The 14,423-nt window shown below is 31.8% G+C and overlaps 1 protein-coding gene across 2 annotated transcripts; it reads left to right on the top strand.

Moving 5' to 3' along the window:
• The first annotated feature begins 12,553 nt into the window (after positions 1-12,553).
• Positions 12,554-14,181, top strand: LOC149243548 (uncharacterized). Of its 2 annotated transcripts, XM_089367825.1 has the most exons (5): positions 12,554-12,907; positions 13,176-13,226; positions 13,317-13,375; positions 13,608-13,715; positions 13,820-14,181. In XM_089367825.1, the coding sequence occupies exons 2-5, from the start codon at positions 13,217-13,219 to the stop codon at positions 13,829-13,831; spliced, it is 189 nt and encodes a 62-aa protein (XP_089223951.1). In that variant the 5' UTR covers positions 12,554-12,907; positions 13,176-13,216; the 3' UTR covers positions 13,832-14,181. The 2 variants fall into 2 exon arrangements, 1 of the variants encoding a protein (XP_089223951.1); XR_016245793.1 differs by having other exon boundaries at positions 13,317-13,715.
• The last annotated feature ends 242 nt before the right edge of the window (positions 14,182-14,423 follow it).

Here is a 14,423-nt window from a genome sequence, read left to right as displayed (position 1 = left end):
TCTCATGGGGAGAAAATTTATGTTGCTAACAGACCACCACAGTCTGACAAATTACTTCACCTAGCCTACCTTAAATACGAGGCCAACCCGCTAGGTAGATTTTTTGAGCAGATTTGATTTTGATATTAAGCATTTGAAAGGGAAGGAAAACCACGTGGCTGATGCGTTAAGTTAGAAGGCGCAATGTTTGTATGAAATTTCATCCAGTAAATGGAAGCATCCCTTGGAAGAAATGATAAAAATAGTAGCAGATCAAGATGCTGAATACCAGCAAATAAAACAATAGGTACAACAATTTTCCAGCGAAAAAATTCAACAGGGATATGAATTAGATGATGCTGGAATGCTGCATTATAAAAAGAGGCTGTATGTACCTAGTAAAAACAGTCTTAAAAATCTGATTTTGGATGAGTTTCACATCACCCACTATGCGGGACATCCGGGGTACCAAAAAATGATCACCGCACTTCGAAAAGAATACCATTGGCCAGGAATGAAAAAGAATGTAGCTGAATATTTAGCACGGTGTTTGGAGTGTCAACAGATCAAAGCAGAGCATCTACACCCAGCGGGGTTATTACAACCTTTACCCATTTCGGAATGGAAATGGGAAACTATTTCTATGGATTTCATAACAGGGCTGCCTCGGACAAAGAAGAACAATGATTCTATTATGGTAGTGGTAGACAAACTGAGTAAGGCAGCACACTTTATACCCGTGCAGTCGACCTACAGGGCTGTGCAAATTGCCCACATTTTTATGCAGAATGTGTTTAAACTGCATGGACTTCCGAAGACAATAATATCTGTTCGTGATGTAAAATTCACGTCAACCTTTTGGAGAGCATTGTTTACAGAACTGGGAACATAGCTGAATTTCAGCACAACCTATCATCCCCAGACCGATGGTCAAATAGAGCGAGTGAATCAAGTGGTGGAGGACATGTTAAGAGCATGCGTAATGCAGAAACCAACCCAGTGGGAGGAATATTTACATTTGGTTGAATTCGCATATAATAACGAGTATCACACGTCAATACAAATGAGTCCCTTTGAGGTCTTGTACGGCAGGAAATGCCGTACACCCTCAAGTTGGGGTGGACCTGAGGACAAATTAAGATTGGGGCCAGAAATGCTCAAAGAAATGGAGGACATGGTGAAAAGGGTACGTACTAATTTAAAGGCTGCTCAGGACAGACAAAAGAGCTTTGCTGATCGGAAAAGAAGGTTCAAAGAATACTAGGTCGGTGACCATGTTTATGTACCAGAAAGAGTACCCTGCAATGGAGCGGTTGTACCAAGCTTGCACCCTGTTACTTTGGACCTTTCCAGGTCTTGGCAAGAGTTGGGCTGGTAGCTTACCAACTCGCCCTGCCAAGCCATATTAGAATCCACAATGTCTTCCATGTTTCTATACTAAAAAAATACATTTATGACCCTAAACATGTGATCAAATGGCAGGATATACAGGTAAGAACTAAATCCGGTTGATCTAATTAAAAATTTATTCCAGAAAGAAAATGACAGGAAATGTTGTTGATTGCAGGTCGAACCAGAAGGCAATGTTCTGGACGAGCCGCTGAGCATCCTCGACCGGAGAGAAGTGCAGCTGCGGAAGCGAACTATTACCCAAGTTAAAGTGCAGCGGCAGCACTATGGGCCTGATGAGGCCACTTGGGAAGATGAAGAGCTCATAAAAAGGCCTACGCGGAATTGTTTGTGAAAATCAGACATCGGGACGATGTCCAATCTCAGGAGGGGGAGATGTGATGACCTCAGAAAAATGTAAATATTGGAATTTTACTGTGGTAAAAGACAGAAATAGAAGACTATTTTTAAAAACTTTAACCATATTATTTTTATTATTGTGAATTAAAATATATATATTAAAGAAATATATACTTCTTGAAATGCTGGCAACTTCTGAAAAGAAGATTGGAAGAGGGAATCAGTTGTGAAAACTGCACCAACTACCTTCCCTAACTGGAAAGGTCTCCAGGGAAAAGGGAGGGGAGAGACAAAAATTCTGGGCTGTAAGGACAGCCAGAAGGAAAAAAATTGGTTAAGTCTAGTACAGACCAAATAACCAGGCACAAGTTGCATGTATCTTGTTGAGGGCTTTGGGCCTGCAAGATAGCTCGGGAGGAGATCCCAGTCCTGGCGACAGATCTCATGGTTGGGTGGTCAAGAGCAAACAAAGGATACATGTGAACTTCTGTAGCGCATCTACAACCCAGGCGGACCAGGTAAGTAGAAGTTTCTGGAGAAATTATTTCAACAGTGAATATAATTCCATGATATTATTGTTAACTGAAAATTACAGTAGCCTAAATACAATAGAATAGCTGTGAAATTATTTGAAAAATATACATTTCTTTTATCGTTATTATACTTGTTGTAATGTTACCTGGCTCAAACAAATATTACAGAGGTATTAATAAATGACTGATATGAAGGGCCTGATGCTGTTACATTTATTGGTACTTCAAGAAAACAAAATGGAGGTCAAATATCACTGTATAGAATACTGAGGAATTAATTTACATATATAAAGGAAATAAATAAGTTTTCGATGACCATGAGTCTGTTCATCTTAGAAGAGAGTAAGATAGCGGGCCCCGAGCCAGGGTTACCAGAACTGTGGTAGGAAAAACTCGTTGGAATTAATAACCTTAACGGCTACAGTGCGAATGTTCATTAAAGGAGTTCAGAAGACCATACAAGATTATATCATATACGACAGTCTGCACAAACTGTAGAGCGAATATATATATATAATAAGCAAAAAAAATACACATAGACAGAGGTAACTGTTAGACCGTAAAGGCGTGAGTAATCTTAAGAGAAGGTTCGAGAAAGCAATGAACCAGGCCCTACTGTATCATTAGTTAATGAAACAACGAAGATGCAAACTGCATGATTCACCATAGTCACGGTAGCAAAATGCGACAGTGGTAAGGAAATCTACCGTTCAAAACCAACTAAACATTTATTTTCAGTAATAACCATAACCCTTCTATCGTAATCATTACATCTCAATAGTAAGGAACCCTAACAGTTCGAAGAAGAACAATATGTCGAAAACAAAACATACAACATACATTTGTTTTCTCTTAAAGACAATGGCAGCTCCGCCGTATGATAGAATCTTGAGAACATATATAAATAACTGTAACGATATTATAAATCACATAAATTACTTAAGAAGGACGAGTTCACAAAGTACCGGAGCCAAGGCTCTCATGAGCAAAGTTTAGTCTGCTATTAAAACTTTCCAAAAGAAACCAGAGATAAATTTACATTTACAGAGTTAAGCATTAATTCCAGGGAAATGGCGAACTCGAAATAAAACAAAAATATCCATTGGAAAACAGAGAGGTTCCATATTCCATGACCCAGTCCAACTAGTAGTCTTTACTACTATGTTACTTAAATAATTACAACTGGATAATGGTTCATAAAATACAGAAAGGAATCCGAGATAATTTAAACTACTGGGACTGCTAAGGCACCTCCCGTTTGAAAGCAACTGACTGTTCCTCGCAACCCAACAGGGCAAGCCAAGACAACGAAACCTGAGAATATGAGAAACCATGAATAGCCTCGGAGGCAAACCGCAAGGACCCTGTCCTGGGTAACTTCGGTCAAGTTAAGGAAATCTGAAAGCCAGTAAAAGGAAACGAGTATGTATAAATCTCGTAGCCGCAACAATCCAAAGGGGAAAAAACCCCAAACACCGCACCCAGGAATCAAACCAGCATGAATTGCTTACCTGCTATGCGGCGAAGAAGGTTGGGTTATCGAAGGCCCAACGTCCTACATATTGGAAGATTTCATTACCGTAGCATTCACCTTCATACACCAAAGAAATACGAGAACTATTAATACACATGTAAAATCAACAGAGAGGCCTGTAAGAAAAGAATTCATAATGGAAAAATCGTGGATTTAACTGTGAGAAATGCCATCACCTGTGTGGGTTAATCCTGAGAAATCAAATGAGTAACTCCTGCGTAGCGGATGGAACCTTGGTGGAGGAGTGAATGGGAGAAATCCCTTGTGCGTGAAGAGACAAGCTGAACCTGGAAGCGGCGTCGGGTCCAAATGAGCTGAGTGAAGACTCAAACCACTTAATAAGAACCCTAAAACCCTTCGGCAAACCTCCACCCCCGGATCCAGATCGGTTGATCCACACCGTTGAAATGAAGCGAGAACCAAAGCCGCGAGGAATGAGGGTACGGGACCCTACCTGTTCACATGGTCAAGCCGGAAAGGCAGGCCAGTTGTTCTGGGGAGCATTAAACAGCTGTCCTTAAAACATATTACAATCCAACAACTCAACGCCAAATTATTACTCCGGTCACAATGTAACATGCCAGCTCACTTATCCGGTTGCCAAATAATATATATCTGATGAATGCAAACAAAAAGTATAATCGAGACATTTGATTAGACTGTCATTGGTCCGAATATTCCTTAATGATGTTAATAGTCCGAGTACAAACTGTATGTCATGGCAGAGTATGTGCAGATTAAGGATTATGGTAAGGTTGAGTATGTAAAGATTAAGAATAAAAAAAATAAATTATTTATATATATGAAGGGTAGGATCGTGACACTGCAGCACTTAGAATTATGAATTTAGACAGCTTTTATTTGGATTTACAAGAAACCCTTCCTGAATTTTTCAAAAATATGACTAGAATTTCCATAACTTTCAATGAAAAAAAACATAATTGTTAGACTAGTTTAGTTAATTTATTTTAATTTAATAAAGATATTTATTTAATTAAATAAAATATTATAAATAAAATATTTAAAAATAATAATTTTGTATAGTAAAAAATTTCATTGGTTAAATACACTATTATTTAAAGGTTATTCAAAATAAATTTCAATATTGATGAATGTTATTTATTTATAGTTTTATTTGTTGATGTTTAGGAGAGAATTAGTACAATATAATTATCTATTTTAATAGGGATTTCAATTCAAAGTTTTTCATGGGAAATCATAAGGAGCAGGTTTTTAATATCAACTACTTAAATAACTATATTAATAAATATAAGAGTGTGTTGCATTTACGTCGTTCATAAGTGTGTTCCCGGTATAGATAAGGTGGGAATGATGCCCGCTTATGAGGTATGCTCTCAGGTGTCCGGAGTCAGGTCTCCCGCTGGGAGCAGTATCCACGGTGCTCTCAAGTGTAAGTGCCTAACAGGCTATCAGGAATAGATGCCCAGTGTGATGGGTCAAAGGGATTGACATCTAAGTTACCAGGTGTTCGCCTTGAATTAGTTTATCTCGCAGCAAAAGCAGTGTCTTACCCCGCTCCAATTTACTATGTTCCAAACAAAGGGTTAAAAATATAAATATATGCTTTATAGGAAGATAACTATATTTTCATATATATAGTTTTATGTTAAGAATATTCTAACAATCGTTTTCTTTCTTAAGGTTAAATTATCATATATTTATATTAGTTTTTTATTTACCAAGGTTTTTTTTGTAGAGATCAAATTTTTTAAATTAGAAATTTCTTTTAAAATATAAAATTTGCAAAAAGAATCTAGAAAAATAAAATCTTGGATAGAATTGGAGTATATATATATATATATATATATATATATATATATATATATATATATATATATATAGATATATATATAAAATCAATTTTAACATTTTCCACATTTCTTTCATTATAAGTAACATATTAATAAAATGTTTTAATTATAACAGTGTTTTTTATTATTTTCATTTTACTTTTTACAATATATAAATATCTCTATATTGAAATATTGATCTATTTTTAACATTTTCCACATTTCTTTCACTATAAGTAACATATTAATAAAATGTTTTAATTATAACAATGTTTTTTATTATTTTCATTTTACTTTTTACAATATATAAATATCTCTATATTGAAATATTTCACTTAAACAAATCACTCAAATATTATTTATAATCAACATTGTTCACATTAAAATATTTCTTACCATTTTCTTACCATAAATAAGTTTTAAATGAGTATGATATTCATATTCAACATTAAAAGAATTGCAATTCAATATATCTCTATGATAATAAAATATTTTATTTATAACTCACATTCAAAATTTTTAATATTAATAATTTTTAAAATTAACATATCATCTAAATTTAGATAATTAAATAGAATATGCACCTTCCTCATTATATAACAAAAAAAAAAAAAAAAAAAAACTTAAAAAAATTAATTATTTTATATTTATTTATATAAAAAGCATATTAATTAACATATAAATTAAAATATATTATATGCAACAAAACAATGAAATATAAATATAAACAAAAACTTAATTACTCATATCTCTTTTATATGAGAATTAATGTCAATGCTCACACATCCACTCTATATGGAGGAGTGGCACATCCCTTTTGTCATAAAAACTAGATTATATATTTTTTTTATTTTTAATTATTTTATTTTTCTAAATAAATATTGTGTAAAAATAAGGTAAAAATTTTATATGGAAAAGTGAGACATCTCTTTTGTCATAAAAAAATAGATTATATTTTCTTTTATTTTGAATTATTTTATTTTTTTCAATAAATATTGTGTAAAAATAAGGTAAAAATTGAAATATTTTTTTGGTAATGTACAATGAAAGTCTTTTTATTAGTATTTTTTTTTTAATCTAAATATTTTTTTTTTATTTTAAATTAAATGTTATGGAATAATATTTTTTATTAGTTTTTACTCCGTTTTTTTAATTGAATTTCTATTAAGATTTGTATGGTTATTTTTTAAATAAATATTATTTTGTTATTTTTAAATTTAATATTATTAAATAATATCTCCTTTTTATTTTCATTAGTCATTATTAGTTATTAGATGAATGGTAGAGATTTAATTCCCATGGTTTATTCTAGAATATTCTTTATAGTATAAACAAATAAAAGGTTGAGTTTTTTGTTTTTGTTTTGATAGGTAAGCACCCACGGGGGATTTCGGAAGGAGTGCCTTAACAGTGCACCCATTCACATTCACCGTCAATCCAAAGCCCCATGGGCTCAAAGGATGAGATTTATCTTCAAAGTAGTTATGCTATTTTGATAAAGTTGGGTAAATCTCCATAAATAATATTCTTATTCAATGCTTTTTCAAATGTATATATGCGTTTAACTTATATATTTATAATAATAATATAGTTATTTTTGTTTTACTTCAAGTTTTCCAACTTCAGATATATTATGAATAATTTCTATGATGTTTGTTGTGGATTGATATATATAAGCCTTTACCAACCATTAAATTTCTATGGTTATAATTGTTATTTTTAAATTGAAATCACATTATAGTTTCTCGTTAATTTTTTTGATGTAATAATCCATTAATATATTTTCTCAAAATTGAATTTAAAGCACAACAACATGTTCTTATTCCTAAAAAAACATTATATATATATATATGAATGATTTTTTCTATTCTTATTAATTATATATTCTAAAATATTATGATTACAAATATCAAGTATTATTATTGAAATTAATTTTATTGTGTTATGCATATTATGAATTTTTTTAATTAATAAAACCAAAGTATAATATAACAAATAACCAATTGAATTGAATGGAATTTTTATTTGTATTACTTTGTATTTTTATTATTTTTTAATTGATAAACATTATATTATTATTATTATTTATGAAACACCTGATTTTAAGAAAGTGCTTCTTCTTTATCTAAGAGCTGTTATGTCTTGAATGTAAGGAAACATGTCAACATCCAGACACCTAGAGGCATTTTCCATGAGTGAAAGCGCAACAATATGTCATTCTAGCTGGTGTGGTTTTCCTTGAATAATAGTGATGATAGTGGTTGTCATCCTCACTGATAGTTTGAAATCTATGCTAGTTTGAAAACTTATATATTCTCCCGCTATGTAAACTTATATATTTTCCCACTATGTAAGGAACACTTCATGTTATCACTATTAGAACATATTAATGATTTTATTATTTTTTATTGCATTAGACAATTCTATAGCCCAATACGCGGGAGATGTGTAATTCCTTGGGTGATCAACCTCACATTGACACTTATCCCTTTCAAAATAAAAATAGAATATTTTTTAAATGAAGAAATAATGTTGGCTACAATAAAAAAGACAAAAATAAGTATACACATTACGTAATTTTAGTTACAAACATTTTAAAACACTTATAATCGCCTTCTAAATATTGAATATGTGAAAATATTTCAAACCCACTCTTAAGAATAAATAAAATATTTAGATGTCCATGTCAAGTAACATAATTAAAATTAAAAAAAAGTATTCAATGTTATGAAGATGAGAACTAATTTAATTATACTAAAAAATCATCGTGGATCATAAATAAAATGTTTCATATCCATATTAAATTGAAATAATTCAATATCATATATGTATGTATTATATATGTTTAAAGGAAAAACTATGTAAAGTACTTTAAAAATATAAAGGCTTTTTATTTTCAACTTAAGGTTGATGACGATGTGTTGACTTTTTTTTAATTGGCAGTCTATATTGATTCTCAAGGGAATATACTAGCATATGCTTAGCTTTATCGTTTATCAACAACTATAACGTGTGACAGATTTTGTCAGGTTGCGTTAACCTTTAATAAATTAAAAAAAAAAAAAAAAAAAAAAAAAAAATTGGGCCAGGTGGATTTCCTCCCACCAATTTCCTAGGGATTTGAGATTATTCAAATTATAATATATCCATATTCTAATAAGGCGGGAAAATTAATAAATAAAAAAATTTTATTTAGCAAAATGCTCCATTTTACAATAAGATGTCTAATTCCTTTTTTTCCTCAAGTTAAATTAGATTTGTTTTGTGTGGCTTCTAGCCCACCAATTTGCCATAGATTTGAGATTATTCCAATTCTAATAGGTCCATATTCCAATCAGATGGGGAAATTAATATATAAGCGAAATTTATTTACGAGAATGGTCCATTTCACAATAAGTGTGTAATTACTTTTTTTTCTTTAGTTAAATTTGACCCATAATCTTTTTATACATGGTTGGTTAGTTAGTTTTTTGGTTATGTTTTTGAAGCATTCATCTGTATTAACCACATTAATATTTTTTTAATGTGGTTGTACTAGTAGTTAAAACATTTCGAAGTGTATCATTATTCTACATTTTATCTTTCTTTTAGGCATATTTTCTTTTATTTCTTTTGTCTAAAATCTAGTAAAGGTTTTTAGACTTGCAAGTTTAAGCTTTGTGGTCAATACAATCCAAGTACCCAAAAATATAGTTATATATATATATATATATATCAAATGATGAGAGGGTTCAAAATTCTGAAGCTACATACTTGTTTTCAAAATTTCAATTCTGATAAATATTTACATCTCAAGTGATTTGATCTCTCTAAATGTTTTTTAGATTATTAATTAGTATATATCTATACTAATTTTTTAAAAGAAAAAAATTTAAAATACCTTTTTTATATATGATTATGGATTTCTTCTTAACTATGCAATTATAACTATACTATTATAACTTCTTTGTGTAATATACTAACTAACCAACCATACAATATTTTGATAATTTGACTCTCTTTTAGTCAACAAATAATTCTGAATAAAGTGTAGTCTCAAATTAACAAAAAAAACTCATTAATTCTTAACAGATCAATAGTCACATTCCATTAAATCATCGTAGGAGCCTTTAATAATATCATATTGAAATCTGAAACCATCATTCTGCCTCTATGCGGTAGTTGCAGTTGTGTGACCGTCATAGCTCACGACGTTTCAAAATTCTGACGAACGATTGCGAAAACTAGGTCACATGTAAGCTCATGACCTTCATTATCAAACTATAGTGTCAATAGTGTTTCAAAGTCAGTTCCATTGGTACCATGTCCCAATGGTTTTTTGGAAAGTTTTCTAAGTGCATTCTAGGTTTAAGTTAACCGGTATAAAGATACTAAGGTATGGTTAAATTATTGGGAGATCTACGAGAATGTTGCATTGCAAAACATTAATAACATTAAAAATATTGTTACTTCTAAGTTCGAAGAAAAAATGTGGTGTGAGAAAGATTTAGTAGCTAAAAGAAAATTACGATATCATAAGGAGGTCATCAATCCAACCCTAGAAGATAATCAAAAGTATCTCTTTGTTTTAACTAGCTCAAAAGAAAATTAATATAGCCAAGATTAAACCGAACTCTCATGAGCTCCATAGTGAAATGAGTCGTTGGGCAGTTCGCGAAACAGCATGGATGGAAAGGTTCTGCCATCTCTGTGAGAATATGAACATCGAGGATGAAACTCACTTCCTCTTAGAGTGCCCTAGGTACAACCACATGAGATCTCAGTTTCAAAATCTTTGTTGCAATACTGACCTTCCTAGCCTTTTACGATGTCAACATTATAGTGATCTAGAAAGGTTTCTCTCCAAGCATTTTAAGCACAAGAATAAAATCTTAAATCAAACAAAATAATTTGATTCTTTAGGTCAAATAGACCAAAGATTGGTCTCACGTTAACTATCATCATTCATTATTATGAATAGTCTACCTACTATGAAATAATTACAATAATCTTGATAAAAAACCTGCATCATTTTTAGTAAAAAACCATAGGCTCCCAGATTGACACTTTTCAGCACCCATTTAGAACATTTTCATTAAATTTTTCCACTTTTCATTTTTCCTTATGAGTTGTCAGTCTATGATTTCCCTATATTTATAACCTTTTGATGGGATCATGTTTGCAAAGGATGTGAACCGAGCACACTATAATTCTTTTAGTAATTAAAAAAATAAATTATCCAAATATATTCTTAATATAGTTATTATAGCCATTTGGGTGGTTGGGATTAAGTCCATTAATATTTCCCACCTCTATTCAAATATTAGTAAACTTAATATTAGTTAACTTAACTCATATGGTTAGTTGGTTACTATATTCCATTGAAAAGTTCTAACTACATAATTAGACGCAATTCCTAGCAACAGTGAAGAATTGTATCTTTCCACTTTTCATTTTTTCTTTATGCTTTTCCAATCTATGATTTCCATAAATTTATAACCTTTTGAACCTTTTGATTGGATCATGTTTGCAAAGGATGTGAATCCAGCGCATTATAGTCTTTTTATTAATTAAAAGAATTAAAACTAAAATTATTTTTAAAAAATCAAATTATCGAAATATTCTTAATATAGTCATTTGGGAGTCCATTAGTATTTCCCACTTCTATTCAAATATTAGTTAACTTATCCCATAGGGTTGGTTCGTTACTATATTGCACTGAAAAGTATCTTATCAATTTATTTCATTTTTAAGTTATAATTGCATAATTAGACACAATTCCTAGTAACATTGATGAATCGTCTCTTATCAATTTTGTTTTTAAGTTATAATTGCATAATTCATTGAAAAAAATGTATTTTATTAATTTCATTTATAAAAAGCTAACATAAATTAATTTTAATGAGTGATCTACCAAACTCCTAAAAATTTATAAACATAATATTTATAAAAATATCTTAAAAACCAAAAAACTATATTATTATAAACTAATTATCTTCTTACATTTAGTTTTATATTAAAAATATTTTCAAATCTCTCTTTTTCGTAGTTGAATTTGTATAAATCAATCTTAATGTTGGATGTACTAAACTTCTAAACGGATCACATTTGTTGCGGGGAAAACTTGTAAAACTTCATAAACGTTTTAAACATTTAAAGGGTCAATACCTTCTGGCTTTTATAAATTTGGCTTCAACATGGAGTTATGTCATGTTTGTTATACACACGTATATATAAAACGTGTGTCAACTTCGCGTTGACCATATAATAAAATAAAATGTTTTTCTTAATCTTTTATTTTATTTTATTTCTTTATCTTCACGGGCTTTATATAATTAGGCCGATAGGCCTTCCTATGTATCAACTTTTTCGTCAACACTTTTATTCTGATCCATTAGATTAGATAAGACACTTTTAACCGTTCATTTGAACCAAAAAACAAAACAACGGAAAATCAAGAAAGCACAGAAAATAAAGAAAGCACAAACACTCACAAGAAAAGATTCTATGCAGAAAATCAAGAAAGCACGAAAAAGCTCATAAAAAACAAGGATGGAAAGAAAAAGGCTCAAAAAAAGCAAAGATTTTAAATACAAGAAAACGCAAAAGCTAATGAGCTTGCGTGTGCACAGCTCATACAACCCCTACAATTTCTTGTATGGGTTCAATGCATTCTTAAAATTCCAGGATCGTTTGACAACGCGCTGATTTAAACGTAGAGACATTATCACTTCTTAAAATTCCAGGATCGTTTGACAACGCGCTGATTTAAACGTAGAGACATTATCACTATCTTGACCGAAACCACGAGTCACCCACTTTGCTAAGGTTTTCACACACAATTCAAAGTTATTGTAAACACACCAGGGAAAATCTACAGTGGAACCCACACCAATAATGATAGATTCCTCTCCTGGTTCATCAAAGTGAAGCTTGTGGGTCTAAACATGACGTGCCCGCTAGGCTTTATCGAGTTCAGAAGATGCTCTGCACTTCCCATCCCACAAATCGGATTTCCAAGATAGGAAGGCTGCGACCACCTGCCGGCTTCGTCACTTTCGAGGAGGGCTCTTCGGCACGCTTCCCGAGGCCTAGATTCCATATTTCCCGTGAGTGACTCGCCGGCAAAGAGCATCGACAAATTTTCCCGCCCATGGCATGCACTATATATATGGGTGGGCGACCAGAGACTAAGAAGCCAAGGGAGCATTGGAGAACTTAGAACTTCAGAAGTGTAAGTAATCTGTTTTTCTGATAATTGTTATTGCAGACATGTCGAGCGATTGGGGAAATTGCGACTGCGCTGACAAGAGCCAGTGCACGTATGTTGCCTACCTTTTTCATCTCAATTTATTTCATTCGCTTTCCCAATTTCATTCACTTGGTCATGCGTTCGAATCTAAGTCGAGAAAGAAAAACCAACAACTTTATATGAGATGGGTTTTAGGATTAAGGTTGTCTGATGTTTGGATTGTTTTGGTCATGGATTCGAATCTAAGTTTTTTTCAAAAAAAGAAAAAACCAATAACTTTATATCAGATGAGTTTTATGACTAAGTTTGTTTCATGTTTGGATTGTTTTGTTCCACAACAAGAAAGGATTCCAGATGGATGGTATTGTGAAGACAAGCTATGAGATGGGGTACCGTTTTGTTCAGGGTAGTTGTTATTAATTTTATTTCATGGTTTTAGAGCGAAATTTTTTCCATATATTTGAATTCACTGTAAATAGATATGGTGCAGAAGTATCTCTGGAAAATGATTGCAAGTGTGGGCCCAACTGCCAGTGTGGTACTTGTACCTGCTACACCTGATTTAGTCTGTTCAATTATACGAGTCTCTCCAGCTGGTGTCTGATAAGTCCAGTATATCATATGATATGTATATTTCATTGGAGTAGTCTATAATGAGACTTTTTTGATATGGATGTGATATCGCTATGGATGATGGCTCATGGCAAAGATGATGGGTCTCAAATTTTCTGGCAGCTTCGATTTCCCTGACATGCGTTTTCATCTCCCAGAGGTTTGACAATGAACAGGAGCCGCCGCCACCACTGTCCCGCCTGAGTGATCCATGGGAGTTCCGTCCCAATTCTAGCAAACTAAAAGAGCATCTTGGTTGGATTTTGGTAAGTCATTTACCTTGTTTAGAGGAAAAAGAATCATTTTTTAAGGTAACAATGGATTTTGAGAATTAAAAAAAATGTGCACGGTCTGGTTCTTGTGTTTTTAGGTTGACTGTTAGATTGTGGAGAGCTATGCACAAGGTGGAAGACCCTGCATATTCCATGCATGCCCTAAATGGAACTGGCAAACTATTTCTGTTCGGAAATGCCACCATAGTTGTCAAAGTCCAGTTTGAATGTTTGGTATATGGATTCTGTGTCCATGCGTCCCTACTAACAACTAGAGTCAATGGATTAATTTTGTCGGACCTTGCATTTGTTGATATATGCTGGTTGGTCATGCTATCGAGTGTAGTTTACCATTTGTATATTGATGTAAAATCTGTTTGATATATGGAATTTCCTAGCATACGGTGGAAGTCATAAATGATAAATGAGGAAGAGCAAATACTTTCTGTGGGAAAAGTTTATACGTATTTCAACATTTTATTATTTTTTAATGTTTTTTAAAATTGGCCACTTAATGTAATTGTATAGAGTTGTATTTTTCTAAATTTTTATGAAATGAAAGAAATGGCCTATGTGTTTTGTTTTAATATTTTTATTCATTTTATTAATATTATTACTTTACATATTTAATAAGTTATAAATTTTCTTATTTAAATTAATACGGTAATTTAAACTAAAAATGGTCATTGTGATTATAGAATT

The sequence above is a fragment of the Pinus tabuliformis genome, chromosome 8 (assembly GCF_031772625.1).
Source record: "Pinus tabuliformis cultivar Carrire ecotype Pingquan chromosome 8, CPIR1, whole genome shotgun sequence".
Classification (NCBI taxonomy): domain Eukaryota; kingdom Viridiplantae; phylum Streptophyta; class Pinopsida; order Pinales; family Pinaceae; genus Pinus; species Pinus tabuliformis.
This window is presented reverse-complemented; position numbering and strand designations above follow the sequence as displayed.